Genomic DNA, 14338 nt, shown 5'->3' on the forward strand with positions numbered 1-14338 from the left:
GATGGCCCAGGACTGAAGGAGTCATGCAAAGGATTTGAGGCTTGGCACCCTGAAGAGAGCCCATGAGAGGCTATTGTGAAGCCTAGGTGGAGTGGAACACCCCAGTGTATTGGAGATGTCAGTAGCATGGGATGATCACCAAGAACAGCAGCCGTAGTGGAGTGGATCAACCTGAGCTTAGAGTGCTACAGAGGGCAGAGCTGGAAAAGTGATGCCAGCCCTTAGAAGGAGTCCAAAAGATCAAGTGGAATCCCAGACACTGAAACAAGAAGCTGTAACATTGAAATTGCCTTGGAGACTCAAAGATGTTAAAGATGCCAGAGCCATGGATACATGCTGAGGAAAGCTGCTAACAGGGAGTGGAACCAGCCCAGGAGAAAGCAGTTTGTTGTAGTCAACAAAGATGAAAAAGGAGTGGAGATCTGAAGACGGCTTTGACATCAGCCATGGAGATGCAGAGTTTGGAGTTTGCCCAGCTGGTTTCCTGCCTTGCTTTGGGGATTACAGTTAATTAAGTTGAATGAATCTCAGAAGAGACCTTGAACTTTGGACTTTTAACATTGTTGCGACTGCTATAGACTATGAGGACTTTGAAAGTTGGACGAAATGCATTTTGCATTATGCTATGTTTAAGTATGGCCCCCATAGACTCATGTTTTTGAGCAAGTCTACGGGGACCAGGGAGTGGAATGTGATGGTTTGTATATCCTTGGACCAGGGAGTGGCACCATCTGGAGGTGTGGCCTTGTTGGAATAGGTGTGACCTGGTTGGAATGGGTGTGGGCATAAGATCCTCACCCTAGTTGCCTGGAAGTCAGTCTTCCACTAGCAGCCTTTGGATGAAGACATAGAACTCTCAGCTTCTCCTGCGCCATGCCTGCCTGGATACTGCCATGCTCCCACCTTGATGATAATGGACTGAACCTCTGAACCTGTAAGCCAGCCCCAATTAAATGTTGTTTTTTATAAGACTTGCCTTGGTCATGGTGTCTGTTCACAGCAGTAAAACCCTAACTAAGACAGCCCATCACTGGGTTTTCTTTTGTAAATGTTTGCCCTTACTTACCTGGCTATAAGCAATCTAAGAGATGTATTAGGTATTGTCTCACTGCAGACTGGTTGTAATAAAGATCTGATGGCCAGTAGCTGGGACAGGAAGTATGAGAATGGGACTTCTGGGCACAGAGAGTGATGCAAGGGAGGATGAGGCAGAGTATAAGGTGGGCACAGAGGCAGATAGAGATGGACTATAACAGAGGAGGGAGGGAATGAACTAGCCATGTGGTCTGTTACAGGTTAGAATAGTCAGATTAAGTTTAAATGGTAACTGGAAGACTGCCCTAGCAAAAGGCCTAAGCTTTAAAATATATTAGTGCCAAGGACCAGCCTCAGCTTGGAGAAGGGTTCTGGGGAAGGTATGTCTGGGAGCAGTGAAACAAATGACTCGAAGTTAAATTGTTGGGAATTGGTTCTAATGCTTTGTCTTATTTTGGCTCCCAAAAAAACTATGCTTCCAGACCTGAGGGTCCTGCCCCCAGCTGGCTTTGATTGGTAATAAAGAATTGCCTAACTAAGACAACATGTTCGCCCCAGCAACCATCCAACCAATTTTCAGCTTTCGAAAGAACCCTTAAGTTTCCATTTCAGGAATTTTTAGTTTAATTTTAATCTTTTAAAAGATTTATGATTCTCTGATGCTGATGGAATAGCCTTGCTTCATATTATTGAAGTCTGTATTATGATTCTTTTGTTAAGGCTCTAAAAGCCACACATCTTTTTTTTCCCCACCTTTAATATCATCAGGTCTATTTAGCTGGAAATACACATGGCTGGGACACTAGCTTCACTGCCTGAACCCCATCTACTTTAGGCCCTACATGAAGCAGGTGACTTTTGTATCATTCACTGTTTGGGGTAGAACACATTCCCAAATGTGAGACATATGCTTTCATTCTCTTCCAAGTTTTCTATCAGGTCTATGACTCTTCCTTAGTGGTGGGAGGCATACAATCCTGTAAATACCCTACTGCATCCCCTAAGCCTTCTGAATCATTTAGAGTTTATCTCCCACCCACCTCACAGCAAAAGCTCCCACAGACAATATCTGTGCTGTTGGACTGGCATGATGCCATGGAAACACTTCCTAACAGTCCTGGGGCAAGATAAAAGTTTCTATCATCCATCTTAAGTGAACATGAACTTCTTGACTTTCCTAGCTAGTTGTGATCTTGGAGCTGACCCTGTAAATTCGTGGCACAGTGCTAAACATAGTCAGCAGAGGGTGCTGGAGGAACACTGCCAGAGGATGGACACCTCTCCTTTTTTCAGCACACTGCTCCAGCACTGGGGTAGGAAGCTGCTCCCTGTCTGCTACTTAGATCTTTTAGAGTTCTCTTTATATACCTTGGTTGTTAAAATCCATCTAGTCAATAACAATTTAAACATTCCCTGTTCAAGTTACTATGTGACTTCTGTCCCTTGAGGGGAAGAAAATACTCCCTTAGCAAACCTGGTTCTGCTAGACCAGTTTAATGAAAAGAACAGGAAGTGGAAAGAGACCCAAGAAAGCAAAACATTTAACTTATACTATAAAGTACATATAAACTCTGAAAGTTTCAGATAAAATGTTTGAGCACATAGAAACATTAAGAAAAAGTAGAGTAATAAGACATCAGTTTAGTTTTGGGTGTCCCTAACACATTACAAGATGAACAAACATACCAGGTTTTTCTAAGACAAATGACACTGCACTACTTTCAAGCAGAAGGACAGTAGGGCTTAGATCTTCAGTCATCCAGGCAACATGGACATGGATTAGCTGCACGGGGAAGGGCTTCTAGGCCCTTTGTATATCTGGATGGCAAAACCACCAGAACAATACTTTTTGTACCATTTGGTTTTCACACGTTATTGTACTTGATAATTCACTCTATTTTCCATTTCAACCTACTCTGGTTCCCCCTTTCCCAAAGTCTTCCTCTACTTTATGAACACAAGATTAAACAGAAAACATTGTCTGAGTTTGGCTTCTTTAACTTAATATGGTCTCCAGTTTCCCTACAAATGTCAGTTTCATTATGGCTGAGTAAGATTCTACTGTATGCATATATATATATATCCTTTACTCATCTGTTGATGGGTGCCCCCTCAACCTTAAGTTCTACTGGTCTAGAAGTTTTGATTTCCCATAGGGAGTGCTCCTGCCAGGAGCCGAAATAAATAAATAAATAAATAAATAAATAAATAAATAAATAAATAAATAAATTCCACTGACCTGAAAGCTCAAGATTGTCCCCTGGACACTTTGGGCTTCTGATACCCTTAAACCAACAGGCTAAGAAAGGAGTAAGATTATTAGGAGGGGAGACTGATCCAGATTCCAAAAGGAAATTAGATTGAGTCTCCATTATAGAGGCAAGAAAGATTATATCTGGAATTCAGATGATCCTTTGGCATCTCTTGGTGCTACCATGTCCTGTGATTAAAACCAATGGGAAACTACAACCTAATCCAAACAGGACGAGAAAAGGTACAGACCCTTCAGGAATGAAGGTATAGGTTACTCCTCTAGGAAAAGTGGCAAGACCTTGCTAAGGATGGAGAAAATACTGAGTGTGTAGTAAAAGGTAGTTACAAATGCCAGCTAACACTACATGAGCAGTTGAAGAAATGAGGGCTATAAGTGATGTCTTCTGTCATATTTTAAGAGCGTGTTTCTTTCCTCAATGTCTTTATCATGTAATATAACATCGATTATGAGACGATCTGTGATTATCATATTTAAGTTCAAGATACTAAAGGAACATCCCTCAAGAAATATTGCTGCCTATTCTAAAATGTGTTTGTGGTTGTATGAGGAATTGTTCTATCATATTAGGCATAATTGTGAGCTGATTAAATATGTAGTATGTTTGTAACTATACATGGAATGTTTATTACCATGTTAGCTATAATTATCTGGTTATTGTTTTCATTTGAAAATTAAGTGTGATATAAGGAAATGTGACTGTGTGTCAAGTTGACAAGGAATGGACTTGTGGTGGCTATTCTTAGTTGCCAACTTGACTACATCTAGAACTGACTAAAATCCAAGCAGCAGGGTGCAACTGTGAGTTTTTTTCTTCAGTAAATCATTTGAAGTGGAAAGACCTACTTTTAAACTGGATTTTTAAATTTCTATTTATTTATTTATTTATTTATTTATTTACTTACTTACTTACTTACTTACTTACTTACTTAATTTATTTAATTTTGTAATGGAAAGATCCACCTTTAGTCTGGGCCACACCTTCTGCTGCAGTCTGTATAAAAGACACAAAAAAAGGAAGCAACCAGGCAGTGGTGCGGACACCTTAAATCCCAGCACGTCGGAGGCAGATCTCTATGAGTTTGAGACTTGTCTGGTCTACAGAGTGAGTTCTAGGACAGCCAAAGAAAAGAGGACGCTCTCTTTTTGCCTGTTCGCTCTCACTTGCAAGCCCATTCACTGACATTAGAACTTCCTTCTTTGGGATTGCGGTATATATGGAGGACTAATTGAGAAAACCACCCTCATGAACTGTACAATTACTGGCCTCTTGGGCCTAACATTAGCAGACAACCATACACACACACACACACACACACACACACACACACACACACACACACACACAATTCAATCAGTTCCGTTCCTCTAGAAAACCCTAATACAATAGGCATGTATTCTGATTCTATAACCTGGCTATTGTGGATAGGTGTGTAGGTATCTGACTTTGATTTCATTGGATATATACCCAGAAGTGTACAACTGGATCATATGTATGCATTTACTTATTTGGTTTTTTGGAGACAGGGTTTCTGTATAGCTCTGGCTGTCCTGAAGCTCTTTCTGTAAACCAGATTGGCCTTGAACTCATAGTTCTGCTTACCTCTGGTCCCTGCCTCTGGCCTCTGAGTGCTGGAATTAAAGGCATTCACTATCACTGCCAGTCATATTTTCTTTTAAAGGACTTCTATACTAATTTCCATGGTAGGTGCATTAATTTACGTATACATTAAACTGTGTTGTTTAAGGGTTCCTTTCCCCTGTATCCTGAACATAAAAAATTTAAAAAGAAACTCTTAAAACTTTTTTTAAAGATTATTTTTATGAGTGTTTTACTTGCATGTACCTGTGTATACCACATGCATGCCTGGTGCCTGGGCAGGTGGTAAGTCTAGGGTGCTAGGAATAGAACCCAGGTCCTTTATAACAAGTACTCTTAACCACTGAGCCAACTATCCAGTCCCAAATTTGTCTTATTGATGACAGACATTCTAACTGGGGTAAAATGGCATCTCAATATAGTTTTGATTTGAATTTTCCTGACAGTTAAAAACATTCACTTTTTTCATGTATATATTGGCTGCTTGTTTTTCAGAACTCTGTTCAATTTATCTGTTCATTATTCACTGGTCAATTTTTTTCTTTTTAATTTCTTGAGTTTTAAAAATGTTTAGATGTCAATGCTGTTAGATGAATAGCTCACAAGGATTTTCTCCCATTTTGTAGACTGCCTCTTCACTACTTCCCCAAGATGCCCAAACTCCATCTGTGTCATCCCATTGGTCACTTCTTGATGATTTCTTGGGCTAGTGTCCTATTTAGAAAGCCCTTGTGTATACCTTTAACATTTTTCCCATTTTCTTCTTTCAGGTGTTACATTAATTTTAGTTTTCCCAGGACCAATTGAAGAATGCTGTCATATGCTCCAACATATTTTGGCATCTTTGTTGAAATCGGGTGTTGGTAACTCCATGGGTTTATTTCAGGGTCCTTAATTCTATGGTCTCTATCTGGTTTTGTGCCGGTACCATGCTGTTTTTGTTACTACTGCTTTGTGGTATGATTTGAGATCAAGTGTGTGTGATACTCATAGTGTTGCTTTTTGCTCAGGATTGCTTTGACAACTTGAGGTCTTCTGTGTTTTTAGGAGTCTAGTTCAAATTTTAGGAGTTTTGTTGTCATTAATGTCATTGGATTTTTGATTGAGATTGTGTTGATCCTATAGATTGCTTTTGGCAATAGTCATTTCCTTCACGCCAGTCGATGAACATATTTTTCTCCATCTTCTAGTGTCTTCAATTTCCCTTGGTGCTACTCTTTTCATTGGAAAAGTCTCTCACTTTGTCTGTCTGTCTATCCTCTCTTCTTTCCTTCCTTTCTTGAGACAGGATGTGTCTATGTAGTTCTGGCTGTCCTGGAACTTGCTATATAGATCAGACTGGCCTCAAATATCTTGCCTCTGCTTTTCAAGTGTTAGAATTAAAGGCATGCACCACCACACTCAGCCTGATTTTTTTTCAACATGTTCTTTATCGTTATATAGAAAAGCAACTGATGTTGATTTGTATTTTTCTTCTTTGATGAAAATGTTTATTTAGAAATAAGTTTTCTGGTGGAGTCAGGGTCTTTTAAGTATAGGATCACAGTCTGGAATAGGAATAATTGGACATCTTCCTTTCCCATGTGTATTCTTTATTTCTCTCTCACATTACTGCTCTGGCTTAAGAATTCAAGAACTAGGGGCTGGTGAGATGGCTCAGTGGGTAAGAGCACCCAACTACTCTTCCAAAGGTCCAGAGTTCAAATCCCAGCAACCACATGGTGGCTCACAACCATCTGTAATGAGATCTGATGCCCTCTTCTGGTGTGTCTGAAGACAGCTACAGTGTACTTACATATAATAATAAATAAATAAATCTTTAAAAAAAAAGAATTCAAGAACTACATTGAATAACAGTGGAAAATAGACGTATTTGTCTTTTAAAAACTTTTTGTTATGTTTATTTTGTGGTGGGCTGTGCTTGCCATAGGATGCCAGTGGTAAAAGGACAACTATCAATGTTGGGTCTGTCCTTCTACCATATGGGTGCCAGGGACTGAACTCAATTTGCCAGGCTCAGTATTAAGCACCTTTACCTGCTACTTTATCTCACTCATTAGACATTGTTTTCTTATTCCTGATTTTACAGAGAATGCTTTCAATTTTTTTCTCCTCTTAATCTAATGTTGGCTATAGGTTTTCTTTTAATTTTTAAAATTATTTTCTCATTTTCATGTGTGTAGTGTGCAAGTATATATATGTATGTTTGCAGGTATAGGTACACATGTGAGTAAGTGCATGAACACATGGGTGCTTATGCAAGTAGAGATTCAAAGTTGATGTAAGGAATCTCCCATCACCCTTCTACCTTATTCATGAGGCAGGACCTCTCAAACTGAGAATTCACGGATAAGGCTAGTCTCACTACAGACACACATGTACACACACACACACACACACACACACACACACACACACACACACACAGAGCATTTACATGAATTCTTAGAATCTTAATTCTAGTCCTCACATTTGTAGAAGTATTTTAACCATAGAGTAATCGTCACAATCCTTAATTTTAAAAATACACTTACCTATGTTTGTGTGTGAATGTGCCACACCATGCACATAGTCAGGAAACAACTTTCAGGAGGAATTCTCACAGTCCACCAGGTAGATCCTGGTGATTGAACTTAGATGGTCAAACTTGGAGGGAAGTGCTGTTACCTGATCCTAACTGTCTTACTATGCTAAGGTATGGTCCTAGACCTAGTTGCTTCAGGATAAGTATGAAAGGGTAATGAACTTTGTCAAATGCCTTTGTCAAATATATGTATCTATTGAGATGATCACGTGATTTCTATCCCTGATTCTATTTATGTACTATATTAATTTACTAATTTGCTTGTTTTGGATCATCGTTATATCCTTGGAATAAAACTAACTTGGCCATGTTGTACACTGTTTTCAATGTGGTATTAAAACTCAGTTTACAAGTATTTTATTGCAAAATCTGCATCTATGTTCATAAAGGAAACCAGCACTAAAACATTGTGAGCTGTGAAAAGTCAAAAAAGTCTCAAACAAACAAACAAAAGGTCAAAAAGGAAATGATAAGTACAGGGGAGACAGAAAAGTGTCACATTTTCAGAGTCATAGTTAAAATCTGAATGGAACAACAACAAAAATATAAGTTGAAGTTATAACTTTGCACTGGTATGGAATTTATAGACTGATGCTGATTTAAGGTTTTCATTGGTGTGAATTTCTTATATTGATACAAAATTTGAAATTAATAAATATGGTTATTCTTTGATAGTATTGTACCTATGCAACTCATCTAACAATACAAGGCTTAATCCAGTCCTTCTAATAACTCCCATTACAAACTGTTTAGGATGATTAACTAACATGAGTTAAGGGCCAGATAGTAAACTCATGGTTGTATTATATTCTGATCCAATTACAATATGGTGTTTTTAATTTACTCAAATTGAAATGAGTAAGAATAGTTAACAGTTCAGATATACTTTGCACAGACAGTCTTCAAAAGTGTCAGAAGTCCACAGAGTATGACATTTAAGGATGTTTCAGTATTAAAGATCATTTGACTAGAGACATGTCTGCTCTTGACAGCATCATCAAAGAAGAAAGTGAGCATCATTGGAGTTGCTCCAGTTGTGGTAAGATAGCCACTGGGCAAGAATTGCCTCAGTTCATCTATGGACAAAAATACTGTCCAGGAAAAAGGACACACTGTGCAGAATAGTTGACTGATAACTGCCAATACAGGGTAAGCAGTCCTCAATAATTCTGCTTTGCAAAGGTCTGTCAGATGATCCTGGACCAGAAGGCTGAAGACTGATGCTCCAACATTTTGAGGAATGAGAGACTATCCAAAGAGTCTGTGTACTCTACAAATTAGTTAAGTTTTAAAAGCTATGTTTTATGTTTCCTATATTTTCAGATATATTTAAGTCATTCTTGGATTTCTGACGGGGTTGAAGACTAGTTATAGTCTCATAGTCAAACAAGTTGTTTAGCACTGAGAGAAGTTATATAGATTTGAGAGGCTGGTTTTCCAATGGCAATACAAACTAAAACCAGAACATAATTCAGGTATAGAATTGTGGCTTAAGCTAGGATAGATGTTAGAGTACTTTATCCAAATGGACAAAGATGATGGGCTGGATGTTAAGTGTATCTTATACCTTATAATTTGCATAATTGTAATGGTTGTGCTCAATTTATATCTGAAAGAGCCTTTTAATTGGACAAAAAAGGGAAAGTGTTGTGGGTTGCCCTCGTGCTGTTTGTATTCTAATGTTAATTCTGTTTCCTCAAGAGGGACTGCCCTGATGAGTATGATCATGTTCTTAGGTGATTTCATGTGAACCTTCTTCCCATTTTAACTAGTCAAATAAAGGCTTAAGCCTGTGATTGACCAATGCAAGGGAATGGTGGGGCTGGAGGTTTTGGAGAGTAGGGGAAGAGTAAGAAGGGAGGAAGGAAAGATGGAGAAAGAGGAAGTGGAAGGACAATGGAGCAGAACCACATGGCCAGGAGAAGTCACAAGTAGCAAGGAATCTCATAGCTCGGGGAAGAAGCTACAAGTAGCAAGGGATCTAATAGCTGGGGAATAGAATAGTGTAGTGGTAATTATGCCCAATCCAGACATGCAGCTTACAAATATTACAGTAGAGTTGTATGGTTTTTGCACAGGCTTATTGGGGTTGGAGATTTACTGCAACACAAAAAGATGGAAAATAGAGAATAGCAGAATATAATATATAAAGGGGAGTTTGAAACCAGATGATACATAGGAATACATGGTAACATTTCTAGGGACAAACTTTCCAGAACAAGGACAATGACCTCAAGCCATGGCACAAGGAAACAACCAAAGTGGTAGTTAACTGAAAACAAAAAACTTGAAGGGTACCATAAAAATCTCCATGAGGCAGAGGCCTGAATGAGAGCAGTGACCTTGGGAACTAAAATCTAGAGGCTTATAGGGCCATGAGAGTGATCTGAAGTAAGAATTTCATACTTAATTTTACACATAAAAATTTTTATTCGGGCTGGAGTTATGGCTCAGCGGGTAAGAGCACTGACTGCTCTTCTGAAGGTCCTGAGTTCAAATCCCAGCAACCACATGGTGGCTCAGAAGCACCTGTAATGAGATCTGGTGCCCTCTTCTGGAATGTCTGAAAACAGCTACAGTGTACTTATGTATAAAAAAAAATCTTTTTTACTCATTTACTCCTAATTAAAAGGAATACAATCATCATAGGTCTATTTTGTCATTTTGTTTCTATTCTGTCCCTGATATTACAAAATACTCCTACAAGATACTGGGAATAAAGACGAGTTTCACATTAAATGGATTTTAACAAATACTTTTTAGGAAATCAACCTTTTATGAATTCATGTTTGTGAAATATTTTTAATATAATATAATATTTTTAATATAATATAATATATATCCCTAAACTCTAACTAAAAATAAAAGTTCTAATAAATGTGTGGTGGAATGCTTTCTATGAAAAGGAAGATTAAAAACAAACATAATGACAAAAAATTTTCTTTTCTCAAAAAAAAATTCTTAATCTCAAGTATAACACAGCATCTAGTCAGCTAACAACCTTAAAAATTCCTTTGACCCCAGTAACTGACAGTATTACTGAACAATATAATGCCAAAAAGTTTACAGATGAACCCCAATTCTGAATATAAAGGGAGTTAAGATTAAAAAAAAAAGAAAAAGGCTACAAGCACAATAGCTTCTAATACAATGGCTTAAAGAACAAAGTGTAAATGTATTTCTTTCATGTTCTGAGATACAAGGTCTCAGTTGGTGGTAAAGCAGCTTCATGAAGCCTTTACAGGCCCAGGGTCATTCTGGCACATGATTTCACACCCCCCCCCCATGAGATTGTTATTTAGACTAGGACTGAAGAGAAATTATCCTGAGTTCCAACTGGTAATCCAACTTACAAGCAAGTTGATTGTCTTCAAACATGCCTTGGAAGGGGCATTTACTATCTGAGTTCACACTTTGCTGACAGGGACCTGATGCAGTGAAACTGAGCCATGAACAGACCTGTGTACCTCAGACAGGAAGTCTGGACCCCTACAAATAGATAAGTAATCTCTGACAAAGAGGTCTTTGAAGCAATATAAAATGCCTTTCATTATAAAAGTTGTAGTAAGTCAGGTAGTGGTGACCTTTGGACAAGAATATTTTGAGAAAAATTGAGATTCTAGCAATGTAAGCAGTAATTTTCACTTAGGCTGGCTGGCCAGTAAACTCCCTATATCCACCTGCCTCTACCTCAAATACTGAGGTTACAGACACACATAGCTGGCTTTTCCATCTGAATACAAGGGATTCAAACTGAGCTGCTCTAGCCTGATGCCTCTTTTTCACTGAGTCATCTCTCCAGCCCCAAGCACTATTGTCTCTTAACTGAGAAAATGTGTTTATTTGTTAGCATTTGTGCCAATACTTGGTAATCTTCTGAATGATTTCATCTCAATATCCTAACAGTATCACTTATAACTTATTTTGTATGAAAAGAAGCCACAAATTACTGGTTTTGCTGATTAAAAAAACAAAAAACAAAACAAAACAAAAAACTACTTGTTACAAACCTTTCAGCTATACCTGAACCTAAGAATATATGCCACAGCTTTTTACTATTATAGCACACATCATAAACCCATACAGACAAAGCCATTCTTCTCTGATACCCAGAGTTTATACATTTTATGGCAGTACAATAACAGAAACACTTCTCTTATGACCACATACAACAGCAACTATTATGTACAAATTCAGTAATCTGGCAGTCAAGCAAGAGGCATTATAAAAGATCTCATCTTCTTAGATTATTCGAGAATACCTGAAACAAGGAAGGGTGTGTTGTATTAAAACAATGGGATTAAAGGACTTCAAATTCAGTAAGCAATTTGGTCACAATGAATGGGAAGGCAGGGAGGGAACATATTGAAAACTACTTCCTTTTTAGGCAACAAAATTCCCTACAAAATATAGTTCTATGGCATAATTTTATATCCATTTCACTTAAGTCTTAGTCTTTAAAATAATTAACATTCAAGACAATAAAAGGAAGGCCCATAAAATTACTTACTGTTTGTACTCTCTCCCTCATTCCTAGAATCCATGAAATCACCTGAACGCATAGCAGACATAATCTTCTGAGCAACAGCAGAGAGGGGTATCTCACAGACATCAAAACCTACACATGCCTCATAATTTTCCATTTTCATAAAGTCCTAAATATAAGATAAGTACCCACATATTAATTTTAAGACTTTAAAAGGATTTATGTATATTATTTTTAAAAGGTATTAAAAACTACAAGAAACAGGTTTTTTTCTTTTGTTTTGGTTTTTCGAGACAGGGTTTCTCTGTATAGCCCAGGCTGTCCTGTAACTCACTTTGTAGACCAGGCTGGCCTCGAACTCAGAAATCCACCTGCCTCTGCCTCCCAAGTGCTGGGATTAAAGGCTTGCGCCACCACCGCCCAGCAAGAAACAGGTTTCAATTATGAAAAACAAATAGGATGGAAAAATGAGAAGTGAGACATGTTGATACAAGTTGAACTGGGAGGCTGAGGCAGGAGGAAAACAGTTCAAGCCTGCCTAGGCAGAGCAAATTCAAGGACAGTCTAGGCACCTTAACAAGACCCAGTCTCATATATTTTTAAAGTTAAAAAAAAAATGCTGGGGATAAAGCTCACTGGGAGAGAGAGCATTTGCTTGGTATGTGTAAGCCCTGGGTTTGATTTGACTCGATGGGTGGTAGTGGCACACATCTTTGATCCCAGTACTAAAGAGGCAGAGATGGGTATATCTCTGAATTTAAGGCCAACCTGGTCTACAGAGCCAGTTCCAAGACAGCCAGGACTACACAGAGAAACCCCATCTTGGAGGGGAAAAAAGCCCCTTAATTTTTAATTAACCAATTATAAAGTAAAAAGTGTACTGAAATACTCCTCAGTTCTAAAAACGACCTATTATTAATTTTCAAGCATATGAATGACTATAAATATGGAAGTTAACACTGACACACCCTACTGGTCCCCAAGCAGGTAAAGGGTTAGGTGAAAAGAACAAACAAGCATCTGGTTCACACATCTAAATTACCTGGCACCAATTTAAAACGATTTTGCTACCACCCACCAGGAAAGCAGTTAATATATTTTCCCACATTATTTTCTTTCTAAAAATGAACAAAAAACTTTGAGATATGTCAATTTTTAAAGTTTTTTTTTAATTAGATATTTTCTTTATATACATTTTAAATACTATCCCAAAAGTTCCCTATACCCTCCCTCCCTGCCCTGCTCCCCTACCCACCCACTCCTGCTTCTTGGCCCTGGCGTTCCCCTGTACTGGGGCATATAAAGTTTGCAATACCAAGGGGCCTCTCTTCCCTGTGATGGCCAACTAGGCCATCTTCTGCTACAAATACAGCTAGAGATATGAGCTCTGGGGGTACTGGTTAGTTCATATTGTTGTTCCACCTATAGGGTTGCAGACTCCTTCAGCTCCTTGGGTGCTTTTTCTAGCTTTTCCGTTGGGGGCCCTGTGTTCCATCTTATAGATGACTGGGAGCATCCACTTCTGCATTTGCCAGGTACTGGCATAGCCTCATACGAGACAGCTATAACAGGGTCCCTTCAGCAAAATCTTTCTGGCATATTCAATAGTGTCTGGGTTTGGTGGCTGATTATGGGATGGATCCCCGGGTTGGGTAGTCTCTGGATAGTCCATCCTTTCATCTTAACTCCAAACTTTGTCTCTGTAACTCCTCTCATGGGTATCTTGTTCCCTATTCTGAGGAGGAATGAAGTATCCACCTATTGGTCTTCCCTCTTCATGATTTTCTTGTGTTTTGCAAATTGTATCTTGGGTGTTCTGTTTCTGGGTTAATATCCACTTATCAGTGGGTGCATATCTAATGACTTCTTTTGTGATTGGGTTACCTCACTAAGGATGATATCCTCCAGATACATCCATTTGTTCAAGAATTTCATAAATCCATTGTTTCTAATAGCTGAATAGTACTCCATTGTGTAAATGTACCACATTTTCTGTATCCATTCTTCTGTTGAGCGACATCTGGGTTCTTTCCAGCTTCTGCCTATTATAAATAAGGCTGGTATGAACATAGTGGAGCATGTGTCCTTCTTACCAGTTGGAACTTCTTCTGGGTATATGCCCAGGAGAGATATTGCTGGATCTTCTGGTAGTATTATGCCCAATTCTGAGGAACCTCCAGACTTCCAGAGTGGTTGTACAAGCTTGCAATCCCACCAGCAGTGGAGGAGTGTTCCTTTCTTCACATCCTCACCAGCATCTGTCACCTGAATTTTTGATCTTAACCATTCTGACTGGTGTGAGGTGGAATCTCAAGGTTGTTTTGGTTTGCATTTCCCTGATGATTAAGGATGTTGAACATT

General features: G+C 38.6%; 1 protein-coding gene across 3 annotated transcripts in view; it reads right to left on the reverse strand.

Moving 5' to 3' along the window:
• The window catches only part of Poln (DNA polymerase N), a 162348-nt gene that overhangs the window by 130537 nt on the left and 17473 nt on the right, over positions 1–14338 (reverse strand). For all 3 annotated transcript variants that reach the window (NM_001289803.1, NM_181857.4, NM_001289804.1), the window contains one exon: positions 12002–12146. In NM_001289803.1, the coding sequence (NP_001276732.1) occupies positions 12002–12140 (139 nt within the window). In that variant the 5' untranslated portion in view covers positions 12141–12146. The remainder of the gene's footprint in view (positions 1–12001; positions 12147–14338) is intronic.

Source organism: Mus musculus, chromosome 5, assembly GCF_000001635.26.
Source record: "Mus musculus strain C57BL/6J chromosome 5, GRCm38.p6 C57BL/6J".
NCBI lineage: Eukaryota > Metazoa > Chordata > Mammalia > Rodentia > Muridae > Mus > Mus musculus.